Source organism: Leuciscus leuciscus, assembly GCF_965113295.1.
Source record: "Leuciscus leuciscus genome assembly, chromosome: 4".
Lineage (NCBI taxonomy): Eukaryota > Metazoa > Chordata > Actinopteri > Cypriniformes > Leuciscidae > Leuciscus > Leuciscus leuciscus.
The window spans coordinates 327,256-342,255 of NC_138728.1; the positions used below are offsets into that span (position 1 = coordinate 327,256).

A 15,000-nucleotide genomic window follows, 5' to 3' on the forward strand; every position below is an offset into this window, starting at 1 on the left:
GTATCTGGAGGAACTGGTGTCCAGTAAAGAGAGAGCCATCTGTGCACTGAGAGAGGAGCTGGACATGGTAAACACTGCTGTCACCACACACACACCTCTACTCTCTAACCGCTTCAATAACTCAGAGTATCACAGGCACTGGATAAAGGTTCGGATATAAACACTGATGTCTACGGTAGTGATCAAAACAGTGAATCACCCTCTGAAATTAACTTCGCTTCAGATAAAGATTGTATCAATAACATCATTACACCAGTAGGTGGAGACAAGTGACTGTTAAAACATATGAGTCATTGAATCATTCATCCAGTAATGAAGCGAGTGAACTCTTTACGAGTGAGTCACTAATGTGAGATTCCTCCAGTCTTTCATACATAATATAAAATAATCGAATGCATCAGTGAGGAATCGATTCTCTGAATCACTTCCAGAACAAGGAGTCTGAGTCGATTCCGAAGGTCTCGCTATATAGTATACACACACACACACACTCTTACACTCTCACACACTCTCTCTCATACACACTCACACACACCTCACTCTCGCACACACACACTCTTACACTCTCACACACTAACTCTAATACATTCACACACCTACTCACACACACACTCACTCCCTCTCATACACTCACACACACCTTCACTCACACACCCACCTTCACTCACACACTCGCGCACACACACACTCACTAACTCTAATACACACTCACACACACACACACTAACTCTAATACACACTCACACACACACTAACTCTAATACACACTCACACATACACACTCACTCTCATACATACACACTCTCACACACCTACTCACACACACACACACACACACACACACACTCACTCCCTCTCATACACACTCACACACACCTTCACTAACACACACACACTCGCTCACACACACTATATAGTAGTGAAGTATGTGATTTCGAATGCAACCTCCTTTTATGAGTGAGTCATTGAATCATTCACTCAAGAGATTCGTTCAAAAACGCTGATTGATCCAGTAATGAAGCGAGTGAACTCTTTATGAGTGAGTCATTAATGTGAGATTCCTCCAATCTTTCATACACAATATAAAAGGATCAAATGCATCAGTGAGGAATGATCGGTTGATTCCGAAGCTCCGTCTGATTGTGTCCCTGTTGTGTCCCAGTATAAGCAGTGGTGTTTGGCCATGGATCAGGGGAAGATCCCGTCGGAGATCAAGGCTCTGCTAACGGGAGACGAGCAGAAGGCGCCGCAGAGCTCCAGCAACAAGATCCCCAAGAACGGCAAGTTCGGCTCCACCGCCAACAAGACGTCTTAGGAACGACCCCTGACCCCTGACCCCGCCCGTTCACTCAGTGTTCATGAGACGCTTCTAATAACCGGACGTCTCCGAGTCTGTAATAAGCTTCATTCCCCAGTACACGTTCCCAGTATCTCACCGTCCAGACGTGAGGAGGAGTTCAGGCTCTGTCTGGAACGTTCTGTGAGATTCTGTAAACATTTCCTTTTACTTATTTATTTTGGAACCTTTTTGATGATGAATGTGATGCGTTATAATCTGTTTAATCCTTTACGACATTAGATATTAGACATTGTGAGACGGACTGTTTCCAAAATCTTTTTGCACTTTACAACCGTTTGAATGATCCCAACGTGTAGCACTTCCTGTTCCTCTCGTACACACACATCTGAGTGTGTGTTGAGTTTATATTTATATCACTAACTGAACCTTAAAGCACTTTCCTCAAAAGCTCTAATTTTTCTACTTTTAAGTTTCGGTCTTTCCCTGATTCGCTGGTTTGAACCACATGATCTGGAGGAGGTCACATGATGTGGAGGAGATCACATGATGTGGAGGAGGTCACATGATCTGGAGGAGGTCACATGATGATGATCTCTGGTCATGTGATGAGGGTAAAGTCCCCGGCGTCGATCCGCCCGATCACACAGAGCTAACTCCCCATCACAGAGTCTCAGTCTAGAGTCTAGAGTGTTTCGAGCTCAAATGTATATTTTTATATGACGTGTTTGAGGTTGTAATGTGTTGCAGGATAAAGCATGTCTTATTATTAAACATGTAGCTTTGCTTTGTGCTCATGAATATCTGTACAATATAAAGAGTGGATCTGAATCTGGCTTTCTCTCGTCATTAGAGCTCTTTAATTACTGCTTCAGACTGTGAGTGTGTGTGTGTGTGTGTGTGTGTGTGTGTGTTTCAGACTGTAAGAGACACGGAAACACTTCAGAATCCAGAGGGGTGTGTGTGAGTGTGTGTTTCATGAAATCCTTTGCTTTCCCCCAGAGTGACGAGAGCTGGTCAGAGTTGTGTGTGTGTGTGTGTGTGTGTGTGGTCAGAGTTGTGTGTGCGTGTGTGTGAGAGCGTGTGTGGTCAGAGTTGTGTGTGCGTGTGTGTGTGTGTGTGTGTGTGTGTGTGTGTGTGTGTGTGTGTGTGTGTGTGTGTGTGTGTGTGTGTGTGTGTGAGAGCGTGTGTGGTCAGAGTTGTGTGTCGTGTGTGTGTGTGTGTGAGAGCGTGTGTGTGTGTGTGTGAGAGCGTGTGTGTGTGTGTGTGAGAGAGTGTGGTCAGAGTTGTGTGTGCGTGTGTGTCGTGTGTGTGTCGTGTGTGTGTGTGTGAGAGAGCGTGTGTGGTCAGAGTTGTGTGTGTGTGTGTGTGTGTGAGAGCGTGTGTGGTCAGAGTTGTGTGTGTGTGTGTGTGTGTGTGTGTGTGTGTGTGTGTGAGAGAGTGTGGTCAGAGTTGTGCCGAGTCGTGCGCCGGATCTCCACATCTCACAGATATTCTCATGCATAAACACCCAATTAATACTGTGGAAAATGAATATTATAAATGCATAAGTTTCTATTATATTACAACACTAGTTAGATTTGATTTATTTTAATTAATTTAGTTACTTAGTTTAATCTTTTTACACTGCTATTTTTTATTTAAAATAAGTTTTATTTTAGTTTGATCAGATTTTGTTTATTTCCATACTTTTATATTTTAGTCAATTATTTTAAATGTTTATTTTAAACCTTTTATTCTCCTATTTTTATTTATTTTTAAATGCACTGCTATTTCTTATTTTTTTATTTATTTAAAACAGATTCCTCAAATTTAATTAATTTAAATAAAATTATTTTAATTCATTTAAATATTTTCATTATTCAAATTTATTATGTAAGCACATTTTTATTTATGTATTCTAATAAAATGTATTTTCAAGTAAAAAAAATTTTGATTTAGCTATATAGTATAATTCTTTAATTTAGTATTAATTACTTTTTATTTATTTAATTAGTCTAATCTCATTTTTATTGATTTATTTGTCCATTATTTGCATTAGTGTTCTCGGCCCGGATCTTCGGTGTGTGAATGAGCTGTTCTGATGAGTGAGTGTGTTCAGCTGTGAGTGCAGCGTCAGGAACTCAGTCGCGCGCACACACACACACACACACGGTTTCATCTGAATCTTACAGAATATTTAATTGTAAAATCACAGCGACACGTCTGTCTTGCATCATGAAACGACACACAGAACTCAGAGACACAGTTTATCTGCAACTACAGGCACAAACACACACGACGCGTCTTCAGGAGATTCACAGGAATCCTGTCGATCACAGACGGACCGGAAACACAACAGAGGAACACATGAACGCGTGACGTCACAGCTAGCAGTAGCACCGCGGGTTAGCATCACAGCAGGGGTAGCTCGCTCTTTACACACACATTTACTGGAGCGTAATCCAGTTCCTCCAGAGGGAATCAGCGTGATCGGGAGAACAGGGAGTGTGTGAGCTGCGCTTCGTACATCTCGAGACTTCCGGTCAGAGACAGTGGACGTTTATTCGCCTGCGATATATCGCTAATGATCGCGGTGCAGTTAAAGCAACAGTTCACTCAAAATCTGTCCTTATCCCAGCGAACAGGGAACGCTCTGTCAAGGTTTTCTCAACGTTACGACCAAACGTTCTCAAAACATTAATAGAACGTTCGTTCAAAGTTATCGGCGCTTTAATCATGTTCTCAAAACAAAAACATCAATCATGGAAAGTTTTAACGGTTTGAGTTGGACGTTTTTTTTTTAAATGTTTCTACTTGTTCCAGAACGTTCAGATTCAAAAGTAACGTTCACTAATGTTTGAAGAATGATACAATGTTACTGTCATAATGTTTTTTAAATGTTCTCAGAATATAGTTTTGTTCGCTAGGATGTCGTTCCACAGGCTTTTTGAAAAACAGCACAGGGTTTATAACGAATTAATGTTCATTTCTGCGCGAACTGTTGCGTTACGACAAAAGAGAGCCTTTATACAAAAGTGTTGGGTGGGTTAGCGCTAATGGGCCATGCTAATTTCTTCTCCTTTGCTTCTCGGTCGAAAGTGTCGTAAACCGAGTCTTTGACGAGTGTCTTCGCCGGCACCGGCAGATCCACCACGCCGACGTAGTTCTTTTTCGCGATCCGCGAGCTAGCGGTGATGGTGTACGCATTACTGCGGTAGCACTTCATAGACGACATGCAGAAGGTCTCTCTCATGCCGCGCCGGAAGTTAGCGTTGTACACGGAGTAGAGCGTGGGTTTGGACGCGGTGGAGCTGAAGGAGATCCAGGCCACGGCGATGAAGAACAGCGCCCCCTGTCTGCCGGAGCCCGACGGGTGCCACAACTGTGCTACGTAAAACGGCGTCCAGCTTAGCAGAAACATCCCGTTTAGCATCAGGAACATCTTAATGGTTTTGACTTTAGTCCTGGGGACGATGTTCATGGTCCTGCGCACCGTTCGCCCGTCGGCGCCGATCCTCCAGATGTAGCGCACCACCCGCTGGTAGAAGGACACGATTAGCAGCGCCGGCACCAGAAATCCGAAGAGCAGGTGCGCGACTGCGTATGCTAACCCATCCCAGCTATCCGCTAGGAAGAAGTCGCAGTGGTTCCGAGAAGCCGCAGATCCGTAGAAGAACAAACACGGCGACACGAAGGCGGCATCGAACAGCCATGATGCTAAAATCATGCGCTTAGCTTTCTCGCGCGACACTTTGAAGCTTAGCGGGTACACGATGGTGTAGAAGCGGTCGACGCAGATGGACAGGAGCACGTACACCTGCACGCCGGGGCACAGGTGCTGAAGGTAGCGTACTGTTCGACACGCGGCCGCGGTCAGAGGCCAGTGACCCGCCGACACCTGGAGCAGAACTAGCGGCGCGCAGGCTAGGCTAAGCAGCAGGTCCGCGCACGCCATCGACACCACGAAGTAGTTGGTCGTGGACTGAGTTCTGCGGCTGCGATGGATCACCAGACACACTAGCGAGTTTCCCAGAACCGACACGAGCCAGAAGACGCTGAACACCAGGCCGAGGAGCGTGACCTCTGTCGGGGTCAGGTCATAGGTCAGGTCGTATGAGGTCAGCGAGCCGTTGCTCTGGAACGAGGACGAGGACGAGTCCAGACGGCACATGACCGGCGTTGGCGTTGAGGAATCATTCCTGTCGGAGTCGTTGAAGAGGAAGGCGGGGGGGAGCGAAGGCTTCTCGCCCTCCATGGACAGGAAGTACATCATCAGCCTCTGAGTCGATCACAGCTGAAACACACGACAGGAACAGATGATCAGATCAAGCGGTGTAGAGCTTCACATGTTCGACAAACAACTTCTTTATAAAGTTATATATCACTGATAATATAGTTTATATAGTTCTATATCTCTATATACAGCTGTGTGATAACATAAGGCTAAAGGTTGAGCACATGAACAATCTTCTGATCTAGAACCCGTGTTTTTGATCCAGAATCTGTGATCGTCTGTTTTCCCTGCATCTGAAAAACGTTTCCATGGAGATCGATCTGGTTCCTCAGTCTAGAACCTCTTATCTTCAGATGTTCTGCTTTAGACACACAGCACTGCTGGATATGAGGAAACCAGTGCGATCTCTTACAACAGTGGTTCTCAACTCCAGTCCTCGGGACCCGCTGCTCTGCACATTTTGTATGTCTCTCTTATCTGACACACTCAAATCAGTTCATGGAGTCTCTCCTGACGAGCTGATGATCTGGTTCAGGTGTGTTAAATAAGGGAGACATACAAAATGTGCAGAGCAGCGGGTCCCGAAGACTGGAGTTGAGAACCACTGTCTTACAATACATAATCAAACGACACCTGATCGAGTTCATCAGCTCGTTAGGAGAGACTCCACCATCATCATCATCTTCATCATCATCATCATCATCACCTGAACCCAGTGTGTCAGATTAGATCAGATGTGAAGGACTTCATGACGCGAGGGTGAGTGAAAACACGGCTCTGATCACTGATATATCAAATACCGAGTTATTAATATTTATATCGTCTGAAGAAACATTTACTTTTTTTTTTAGAGAAGACAAACCTTAGTGAATGTTTACCAGAGATTGAAAACGTCGTGTGCCGGATATAAATCACCCAGAGAGCTTCTATTCTATTACAGCCATCCGAGACTGAAGCTGTTCCTCGAGAGACGCTCATAACCTGTGTGTGTGTGTGTGTGTGTGTGTGTGTGTGTGTGTGTGTGTGTGCTGATCTCAGCACGGTTTACTCTGGTGACGCGGTAATTCATCAACAACACATCTGATCCCACAGGGTTCCTGAAGAAGATGATGAAGAAAAACAACATAGAACTTCGATATGCGTTCAGCGTTCTCGTGATGTTGAGCAACATTCCTGGTTTTCCTTGATGAACGTTCCCATTGCGTTGGGAGAAGGATCTGAGTACATTCTCAGGTAAAATTATAAAATACAATGTTCCCTTAACGTTCAACATAACCAAGAAAACACATCTTAAGACATTTTTTTTTAAACTGGACTTTTTAAACATTCAGAAATAACGTTTTCATAATTTAATGGGAATGTTAGCAGAACGTTCTTATGTTCCGTCATTTTTTAACGAAAATGTTACGCTTTGTTTAATATAATTACTTCATCGGAATGGTACGAAACGTGGTAAAGGTTTTGTCACTTTCCGTGTTTGAACACACACACACACACACACACACACACACACACACACACACACACACATATCATGGACGTGAATCGAAAAAGTGAAATGATCCTGATGATCCTTCGGTACTGCGGCAACACAAGATCCCACTGAAAGCTCGTTTATTGATTTATAAAACTCACATTTCACTCTAAAAAATGCTGGGGTGTTTCAACCCCCGTTATGGTAAATATGGACAAACCCAACCGCTGGGCTTAAAGTGTAATTTGAACCAATAATAACCAATAAATTTGAACCAATGGTTGAGTTTTTCCATATTTTACCCAAACGTGTCTTTTTCTCACAGTTTTAGAGTAAACCGTGTTTTGGAAAATATTTCATACATTTTTTTTTTTTGTGTGTGTGTGCATTTTTCATAACAACAAATGTAAAATTGTATTACTTCTTTCAAGTTAACTTCTTTTTTCATTCCATCAATGATCTGCCAAGACCAAACTCCCACAGTATTAAAGATTTCTGACTGATTTAATTGACAATTTCATTTTCATTCTTACGGTATATCCTCAAAAAGTGAATTAATGGATTATAACTACAGCATAAATATTTAGTAGCATAAAATCCCCCCCCCCCAAATTTTTTTTTTAAATACAACCTATCATCGAACTAAAACACAGTATAATCATTTCATTGAAATAAGAAACGGTCCTATTTTTTCTCCAGAGGGTTAAAAAAGATGATTAAAAAATGAAAAGATTCATGAATTGATTAATCGTCGTATATGTATATATGAGGGCCTGTTATGATTCAGCACAAGCGCTCGTTCACGGCGGGTAACACTGTAACAACACTATATTACGAGATATGCATCTGCTCGTGCATGTTTATGAATCTGACGCGCGTGTAACGCTCGCGTGAGGCGCGTCGTGTTGTTTTCCTCGGACTCACCTCATGTCCTCGCATCAAGCGTTTCTTCTCCTCCTTCTTCTCCTTCTCGAGTCGTTTATTTCCTCCATCGTTTCTTTACATGTCCTCCGCTTTACAAATCAATCGATCACCGCATCATCCATCGAGCACAGACACGCACGCGCGCGCACTCACATCAGACCCGCGTATGCAAATCCGTGACGTGGCAGTTTTGATTGTGCTCATGAATTATTCATATGTGTGTTTTACCGTCACGGTGGGGTTTAGGAAACACTGATTTGTTATTTTGTTGTCGAACTGAGCCGATGATATTTACATATACACTGTTCATTAACCCTAATACAAGCACACAGTGTTTAGCATGTTTATAAAGCACACATCCGCCATTGTGAGGACATTAGCAAACACTGGATCTCTGCAGCTGGTTATTGTCCGTTCTGACGTCAGTGATGCAGTGTGTCACGTGACCTGCAGGGTTTGTTCTTCAGCGAGTGTCATTAAATGAGCGGATGAAATGAATCTGTCAAGTGTTTGTTACATCGGTGCTGATGCTGTTGTCTGAGGGTGTTGCCATGGCAACAGCTGGTGAGGAGAGGCTGTTCTTTTGTGTCTGTTGTCATGGTGACTAATAGCTGTATCATGAGAGAGAGAGAGATTTCTAATTCCAGTTACACACAACCGAGAGAAAACCACGCTCATTTGAAGACGCTCTGAGTTTTGTTGACCTTTGACCCTAGCGCTCAGAGGATCTGTGTGTATGGTTGATGATGAGCTGTCAATCATTCACTCTCAGCTCGTTCTGAGTCTGTCGAGTGAGGGTGATCATTTAAAGCAGTAAAGACACAGATGAAGGTTCTTTCTTTTTTTTAATCCTCATTTACAGAAAACAACATTAAAGTCTATAAATAGTTTTCATTTACACTGATGGAAAACAGTCTGAGTTTCAGTGAAGCGTTAGTCGTTGAACAGGAGCGTTCTCTCAGCGTTGAGCAAACGTTCTTCCAGAAACATTAAATGAACGTTCATTCAGAGTTATCCGCCCTTCTCAGTTTAGCTCAAGAACATGATTTATACGTCGATCATGGAACGTTTATAAATGCTTCTACTCGTCTCAGAAGCTTCAAGCGTAACGTTCCCATGATGTCAGCAGAACGTCTGTCCGCTGTCTGACGAACACGAGCGCTTCAGAACCGCACAGATGTTTGTGGATCAAACCGATGTTTCGTTTGAATGATACGAGCAGAAAGTAAACGCACTTAACTGTGCTTAATAATAACTATAGTTTGAGAGAATTAACGCAAGATTAAAGCGATGAAGAAGAAGAGTTTTAGCAAGTGTATTTACACTCTATTCACATGTACAACAGAGAGAGCTGAGATCCGGTTAGATCCAGTCAGATCCGGTTAGATCCGGTCAGATCCGGTCCACGTTCCTGATGGCGCCGTCCACCGTCAGCGTGCCGAACCTGACACACAGGAGATCAGTCTAAGTGTGTGTGTTCATGAGTGTGTGTGTGTGTGTGTGTGTGTGTAGAGTGTGTGTGTGACGCTTCACCTCTCCAGGAACAGGTTGTTCTCCGCCAGCTCCTTCACCACTCCCTCCATCTCCTCCTTCAGCTTCTTCATCCTGTGGGAAACACACACGGATCATGACTATATCCAGGGTTAGAAATTAACTTTTTTACAAAAGGGTTCCTATGTCCTTTTCACAAGATGTAAAATAAGTCTCTGATGTCCAGAGTGTGTGTGTGTGAAGTTTTAGCTCAAAATACCCCACAGATATTTTTTACTGCACCATTTTTGTGTCTGTCCCTTTAAATACAAATGAGCTGCTGCTCCCAGTAGAGGGGGCGGAGCTACAACAGCTCATGTCCTTTTACCTCACACACACACCCACACACTGAACGTTTCAAAAACTTTTAGCCTTTTATGTTTAAACCAAGTCGGATAATGATGGAGAGACTCAAGAAGTGACGACATGTAGAAGCAACAGGACATTTCTGAATGGTTAGTTGATGAATTTATGCAGCTGATGTGGAGCTAACTATCTTCTAGTCATTGATTAGCATATTTTCTTTTTCATAATCTATAAATCGTGTTCAGGGGGCGGGGTTTATGTAAATTCTAGGGTTGGTGATGTCACTAACCCGGGAGGAATGTGGTGTAGTTCCTACCAGCCGTTTGTTGTAGTCCTAAAAAAGCGATTTCTGTAAAAGTAAATCTCTCCCTTTGCTTTGAACTTTGAGCGCTGTAACTTTGCTGATGTTGTTTATGATCAAACGGCAACATTACACACTAACTACAGTTAGAGAAGTGACATCATGATCAACCACCCCTTTAATCTTCACTTTTGCTTCAATGCAAATGAACAAGCGAACCGTTGTGTGTAGTGTAGTGACGAGTGTGTTCAAGTAAAGCCGATCTCACGGCAATGCGTACGAATTTTACGAGGTGGCTAATCGTATGAATGACCCCTGACCCCGCCCCTAAACCGTACGAATTTGTATGAATTGGTCGTGAGATAGTGTTGGATATGCACAGATTCTGCGCAATACGCTGTATTTAATATATCATTATGACTCACGAGTATTTGCGCTGAATCTGCGCGAACTTCAGGAACTTCTCCAGCGAAGTGAGTAAACGTAAGTAACGCCACATGACCGTGATTCGACAGCGTTTCCCGCCACTGCTGATTTTACCCGCATCTGGCGGGTGTTTATTTCAAACCCTGTCCATATCATACAAGCACGAATGAGAACGTTGACATGTGATCGCGGCTTCATCTGACCTCAGAGGTCAGAGGTCATGCTCACCCCAGGGTCATCTCCACCAGAGTGCTGGGACTGAGATACGCCTGCGGTTTGAGTCCTCCAGCCGTCATGGGCATCATCTTCTGAGGCAGCTGCTCCATCAGCTGAACACACACACACGCACACACGTTAGCGTCTCTGTGTTGTTACAGCGCAGCTACACGGACAGCACTTCCTGTTTACTCACTTTATACACGCGCTGCAGGATCAGAGTCACTTCCTGTTCCATGCCGGAGAACTGACCAGTCAGAGACAGGAGGTGCTTACGAACGTGATGGAACTTCCTGCAACAGAACAGCACAGTTACCATGGCAGCAGCACACAGAGCCAATGAGATCCCTGCGCTCACAGTCATGTATCAGAATACAGCAGGTCACATGACTCGTTTTACTACACGCCCGTTTACAAGGACGATCACTATAACGTTTTGATAATGGATGTTGACTGCACTAACAGTACAGTACTATCCGTTTCAGACTCACTTCATCCACTCCTCACTCTTGGAGATAAAGAGCCGATACTTCATGGCACACTCGTCCGAGAACAGCGCTCGCGCTTTAGTGGCGTGAAGAACCAGCTTCTGTCTGAGGGAACACACAGATCTTCAGGTCATCGTGACACACACACTCACTCACTCACTCACTCACTCTCTCACACAACACATACACACACTAACCCGACCCAACCCCTAAACCTATCCATCACACACACACACACAAACAAACACTCACACACACTCACTTATCGAACTTGTGGATCTGTTCTTCATTATAGGGCAAACCTGCGGAGACGAGACAGGAATCAGACATGAGAAGTAAAGCAGCTTGTGATGTTCTCACACACACTCTTACACACTCTCACACAAACACACACTCACACACAGACTCACGTCTCTCGGCCACACTCTCACATACACACTCACTCTCACTCACACACTCACTCACTCTCACACTCACTCTCACTCACTCTCACACACACTCTCACTCACTCTCACTCACACACTCACTCACTCTCACACTCACTCTCACTCACTCTCACACTCACTCTCACTCACTCTCACTCACACACTCACTCTCACTCACTCTCACACACACTCTCACTCACTCACACTCACTTTCTCTCTCACTCACACTCACTTTCTCTCACACTCACTCTCAATCTCACTCTCACACTCACACTCTCTCACACTCACTCACTCACTCACTCTCACACACACTCACTCACTCACTCTCACTCACACTCACTCACTCACACTCACTTTCTCTCTCACTCACACTCACTCACTCTCACTCACACTCTCACACTCACTCACTCACTCACACTCACTTTCTCTCTCACTCACTCACTTTCTCTCTCACTCACTCACTCTCACACTCACACTCGCTCACACTCTCTCTCTCTCACACTCACACTCTCTCTCTCACACTCACACTCTCTCTCACTCACTCACACTCTCTCTCTCTCACTCACTCACTCACTCACTCACTCACTCACTCACTCACTCACTCACTCACTCACTCTCACACACAAAACCCACTCACGTCTCTCGGCCTTGTCCTTCTTGAACTGCTGGTAAACGGCACTGATGGCATCGAGCAGAACCTTGATCTTCTCCACACTCCACAAACACAACAACAGCGTCAGTCTCGCATGACAGTCGCATACTCACGCCTAACACTGTCTGCATCCACTGTACTTTATACAAATATCACTCACACTCTATTTTACAGTGTATACATTACTATAGTAATAACAGTACATTATGCATGATTACATGCAAATACACTACCAGTCAAACGCTCTGGATCATTTTTAAAAGAAGTCTCTTCTGCTCACCAACGCTGCGTTTATTTGATTAAAAATACAAACAACAAAAAAACAGTAATACTGTTAAATATTATTCTAATGTAAATCATCTGTTTTCTATGTGAATATATAGTAAAGTGTAATTTATTCCTGTGATCAAAGCTGAATTTTCAGCATCATTACTCCAGTCTTCAGTGTCACATGATCCTTCACAAATCACTCTAATATGAGGATTTGATGATCAAGAAACATTTATGATTATTATCAGTGTTGAAAACAGTTTTTTACATTTTTATTTCATGATGCTATGATGAATAGAAAGTTCAAAAGAACAGCATTAATCTGAAATAGAAGCTTTTGTAAAATAAATCTTACCGATCCAGAACGTTTGACTGGTAGTGTGTGTGTGTGTGCTGGTTGTAGAGTAACTCACTTCCGGTCTTCCGGATGCGTTCCCACTTGCTGCGTCCAGGTGTCGGTCAGACTCCCGCCGGGCAGGAACATGGTGCTGATGTCCTGCAGCGTCTGCTCCATCGAGCCCAGAGAGCTGGACAGCTGTGTGTGTGTGTGTGTGTGTGTGAGAGAGAGAGAGAGACGTGATGAAGAGAGCCAGCGCTTACATGAACAAGCTTTAAACCTCTAAACCTTCACTCACCCGCATCACCTTCTTCCTCATGTCCCGGATCTCATCGTACTCTGCCGACAGCATGTTTCCCTGCATCAGGACCTCACACCTGACACACACACACACACACGCACACGCACACGCACACGCACACGCACACGCACACGCACACACACGCACACACATGCATACACACACACATGCACACACAAAACAAGTCAAGTCACCTTCATCATCTTCATATAAGCCTTATGTAGCTCCGCCCCTTTTCAGCGCAGTAACTCGTTGTCTCTTGTCTTACTGTATTTTCACAGCGATCTTATGCTTTAAGTAACAGAGAGTGTTTAGGCTTTACAGCAGCTCTAGAATAAAGTTATTGTCCAGATAAAGTTATTTTTGATTGATTCACTTCCATTGTAAAGATCATTAGTTATTAACTTAGCGGCCGCTAACAGAAAACAGAAACTTTAATGTGTTCTGGACGTTAAAAACGTGATCATCTCCGTGTAAACTTCAAAAACGTGAATCTGTGGAAACGGTGACGGCGTGCACATGCGTATCACGTGTTTAGTCTTTAGGCATGCGCACACACACACACACACACACACACACACACACACACACAGCTCTTCACTCACATCTGCTCGGTTCTCTCCAGCGTTTGGCTACAGTAGTTGCACGCGTGAATCACCTCCGTCTTCTTGTGCACCGTCTCCCCGTACTCGTCTCTGATCAGCTCACTGCAACATCACATCGAGAGTCTCAACTCAAATAGACAAACTCTAGAAACACACTAGTGTCGTTTATCAGGGAGTCGCTTGGTTTCCTCTGATTCATGAACTCACTTCAGGCCTCGCACGGCTTTCCTCACCAGCTCCTGGTACAGAAGCAGAGAGTCGGACGTCTTCCACAGATATCCCACGTCACCTGCGAACGTCTGAGCAGAAACACGGCTGACATCTTTACTAACATGCTGAAAGCGATTAAGACATCCCATGAATCAGCTCAAAAGCTCGAGCAGCAGGTTCAGGATCTTATACAAGCGTTACGGCTCTGAATCAGTGTGTCTTTAGATAACCTGCTGCTGCACCTGAGATCCATGACTCTAGCCTCACAGTTCCTGCAGTTTCTCACCTTGGCATAGCTGGCGTCCAAATCCAGGTCGTAGCGAGGCTGTACTTTAGGAGGGCTGGCTGCAAACACACGGGATCCTTATTAGTGTTTTGGGTAATGAAATAAGTTATCAGGTTACTTTTCGATGTAACGAGTAAAGTAACGCATTACAAGTAACGTGCATTACGTACAGATCACCTGCAAGGCCTGGAAGAGACTGAGACTCCAGGTGAGAAAAAGTAACAATGCATTACTTTCCATCATAAGTAACTAACGTGGCTTTCATTAGCGGCTTTCGCACCGGAGGAAGCTCTTCAGCGTTCCTAGAACTACTGGTTGAAGTTCCCCGGATGTTGGCGTGTTCGCACCGCAGGAACTGGGAACTATTTTAGTTCTAGGAACTCCTTTTAGAGGAACTACTTTACTCCTCCTCCAGAGTCGGTCTAAACCAGCGCTAGAGGAACTATCTGTGACGGTAGTGTTCCCTGATTGGCCGAACGCACACGGAACACCAGCACACGCCATTTTTAAAGGCTGTTTAAACACACAGATTATAGCCTATATATTCACTCCAGAAACTAACTCTACGAACATGTAAAACAGGGATAGATGAACCTCTTAATCTTTACACTGAGGAGAAACCCAACACAACTTTGAGGAGACCAAGAGAAACATGATTATGTGTTTCTGCTCAGCAACACCGGACATCAACACACGCCGTACGCTAATACCTCTTCATCACTGTCTACTATCTGTG

At 44.1% G+C, this 15,000-nt stretch overlaps 3 protein-coding genes across 9 annotated transcripts in view; 1 reads left to right on the forward strand and 2 right to left on the reverse strand.

The window, feature by feature from the left end:
* crebl2 (cAMP responsive element binding protein-like 2) overlaps nucleotides 1–2,128 on the forward strand; it is a 3,424-nt gene extending 1,296 nt beyond the window's left edge. Inside the window, exons 2-3 of the mRNA XM_082166982.1 lie at nucleotides 1–67; nucleotides 1,163–2,128. The exon at nucleotides 1–67 is cut by the window's left edge and continues 131 nt beyond it. Coding sequence (XP_082023108.1) covers nucleotides 1–67; nucleotides 1,163–1,315 — 220 coding nt within the window. The 3' untranslated portion in view covers nucleotides 1,316–2,128. The remainder of the gene's footprint in view (nucleotides 68–1,162) is intronic.
* A 1,031-nt stretch (nucleotides 2,129–3,159) lies between these two features.
* gpr19 (G protein-coupled receptor 19) lies at nucleotides 3,160–8,586 on the reverse strand. Its single transcript, XM_082166611.1, has 2 exons — nucleotides 7,912–8,586; nucleotides 3,160–5,573 (listed from the first exon to the last, which is right to left on the reverse strand). Exon 2 carries the CDS (start codon nucleotides 5,550–5,552, stop codon nucleotides 4,305–4,307), a length of 1,248 nt encoding a protein of 415 aa, XP_082022737.1. The 5' UTR covers nucleotides 5,553–5,573; nucleotides 7,912–8,586; the 3' UTR covers nucleotides 3,160–4,304.
* Nucleotides 8,587–8,739: 153 nt separating this feature from the next.
* The window catches only part of tbk1 (TANK-binding kinase 1), a 14,941-nt gene continuing 8,680 nt past the window's right edge, over nucleotides 8,740–15,000 (reverse strand). For 2 of the 7 annotated variants that reach the window (XM_082166603.1, XM_082166609.1), the window contains 12 exons: nucleotides 14,265–14,341; nucleotides 13,976–14,103; nucleotides 13,769–13,870; nucleotides 13,161–13,239; nucleotides 12,939–13,060; nucleotides 12,241–12,317; nucleotides 11,441–11,480; nucleotides 11,182–11,301; nucleotides 10,887–10,983; nucleotides 10,703–10,803; nucleotides 9,445–9,516; nucleotides 8,740–9,355 (listed from right to left, as the gene is read on the reverse strand). In XM_082166603.1, the coding sequence (XP_082022729.1) occupies nucleotides 9,304–9,355; nucleotides 9,445–9,516; nucleotides 10,703–10,803; nucleotides 10,887–10,983; nucleotides 11,182–11,301; nucleotides 11,441–11,480; nucleotides 12,241–12,317; nucleotides 12,939–13,060; nucleotides 13,161–13,239; nucleotides 13,769–13,870; nucleotides 13,976–14,103; nucleotides 14,265–14,341 (1,067 nt within the window). In that variant the 3' untranslated portion in view covers nucleotides 8,740–9,303. The remainder of the gene's footprint in view (nucleotides 9,356–9,444; nucleotides 9,517–10,702; nucleotides 10,804–10,886; nucleotides 10,984–11,181; nucleotides 11,302–11,440; nucleotides 11,481–12,240; nucleotides 12,318–12,938; nucleotides 13,061–13,160; nucleotides 13,240–13,768; nucleotides 13,871–13,975; nucleotides 14,104–14,264; nucleotides 14,342–15,000) is intronic. The other 5 variants (XM_082166605.1, XM_082166606.1, XM_082166604.1 and 2 more) reach the window with 5 other exon arrangements.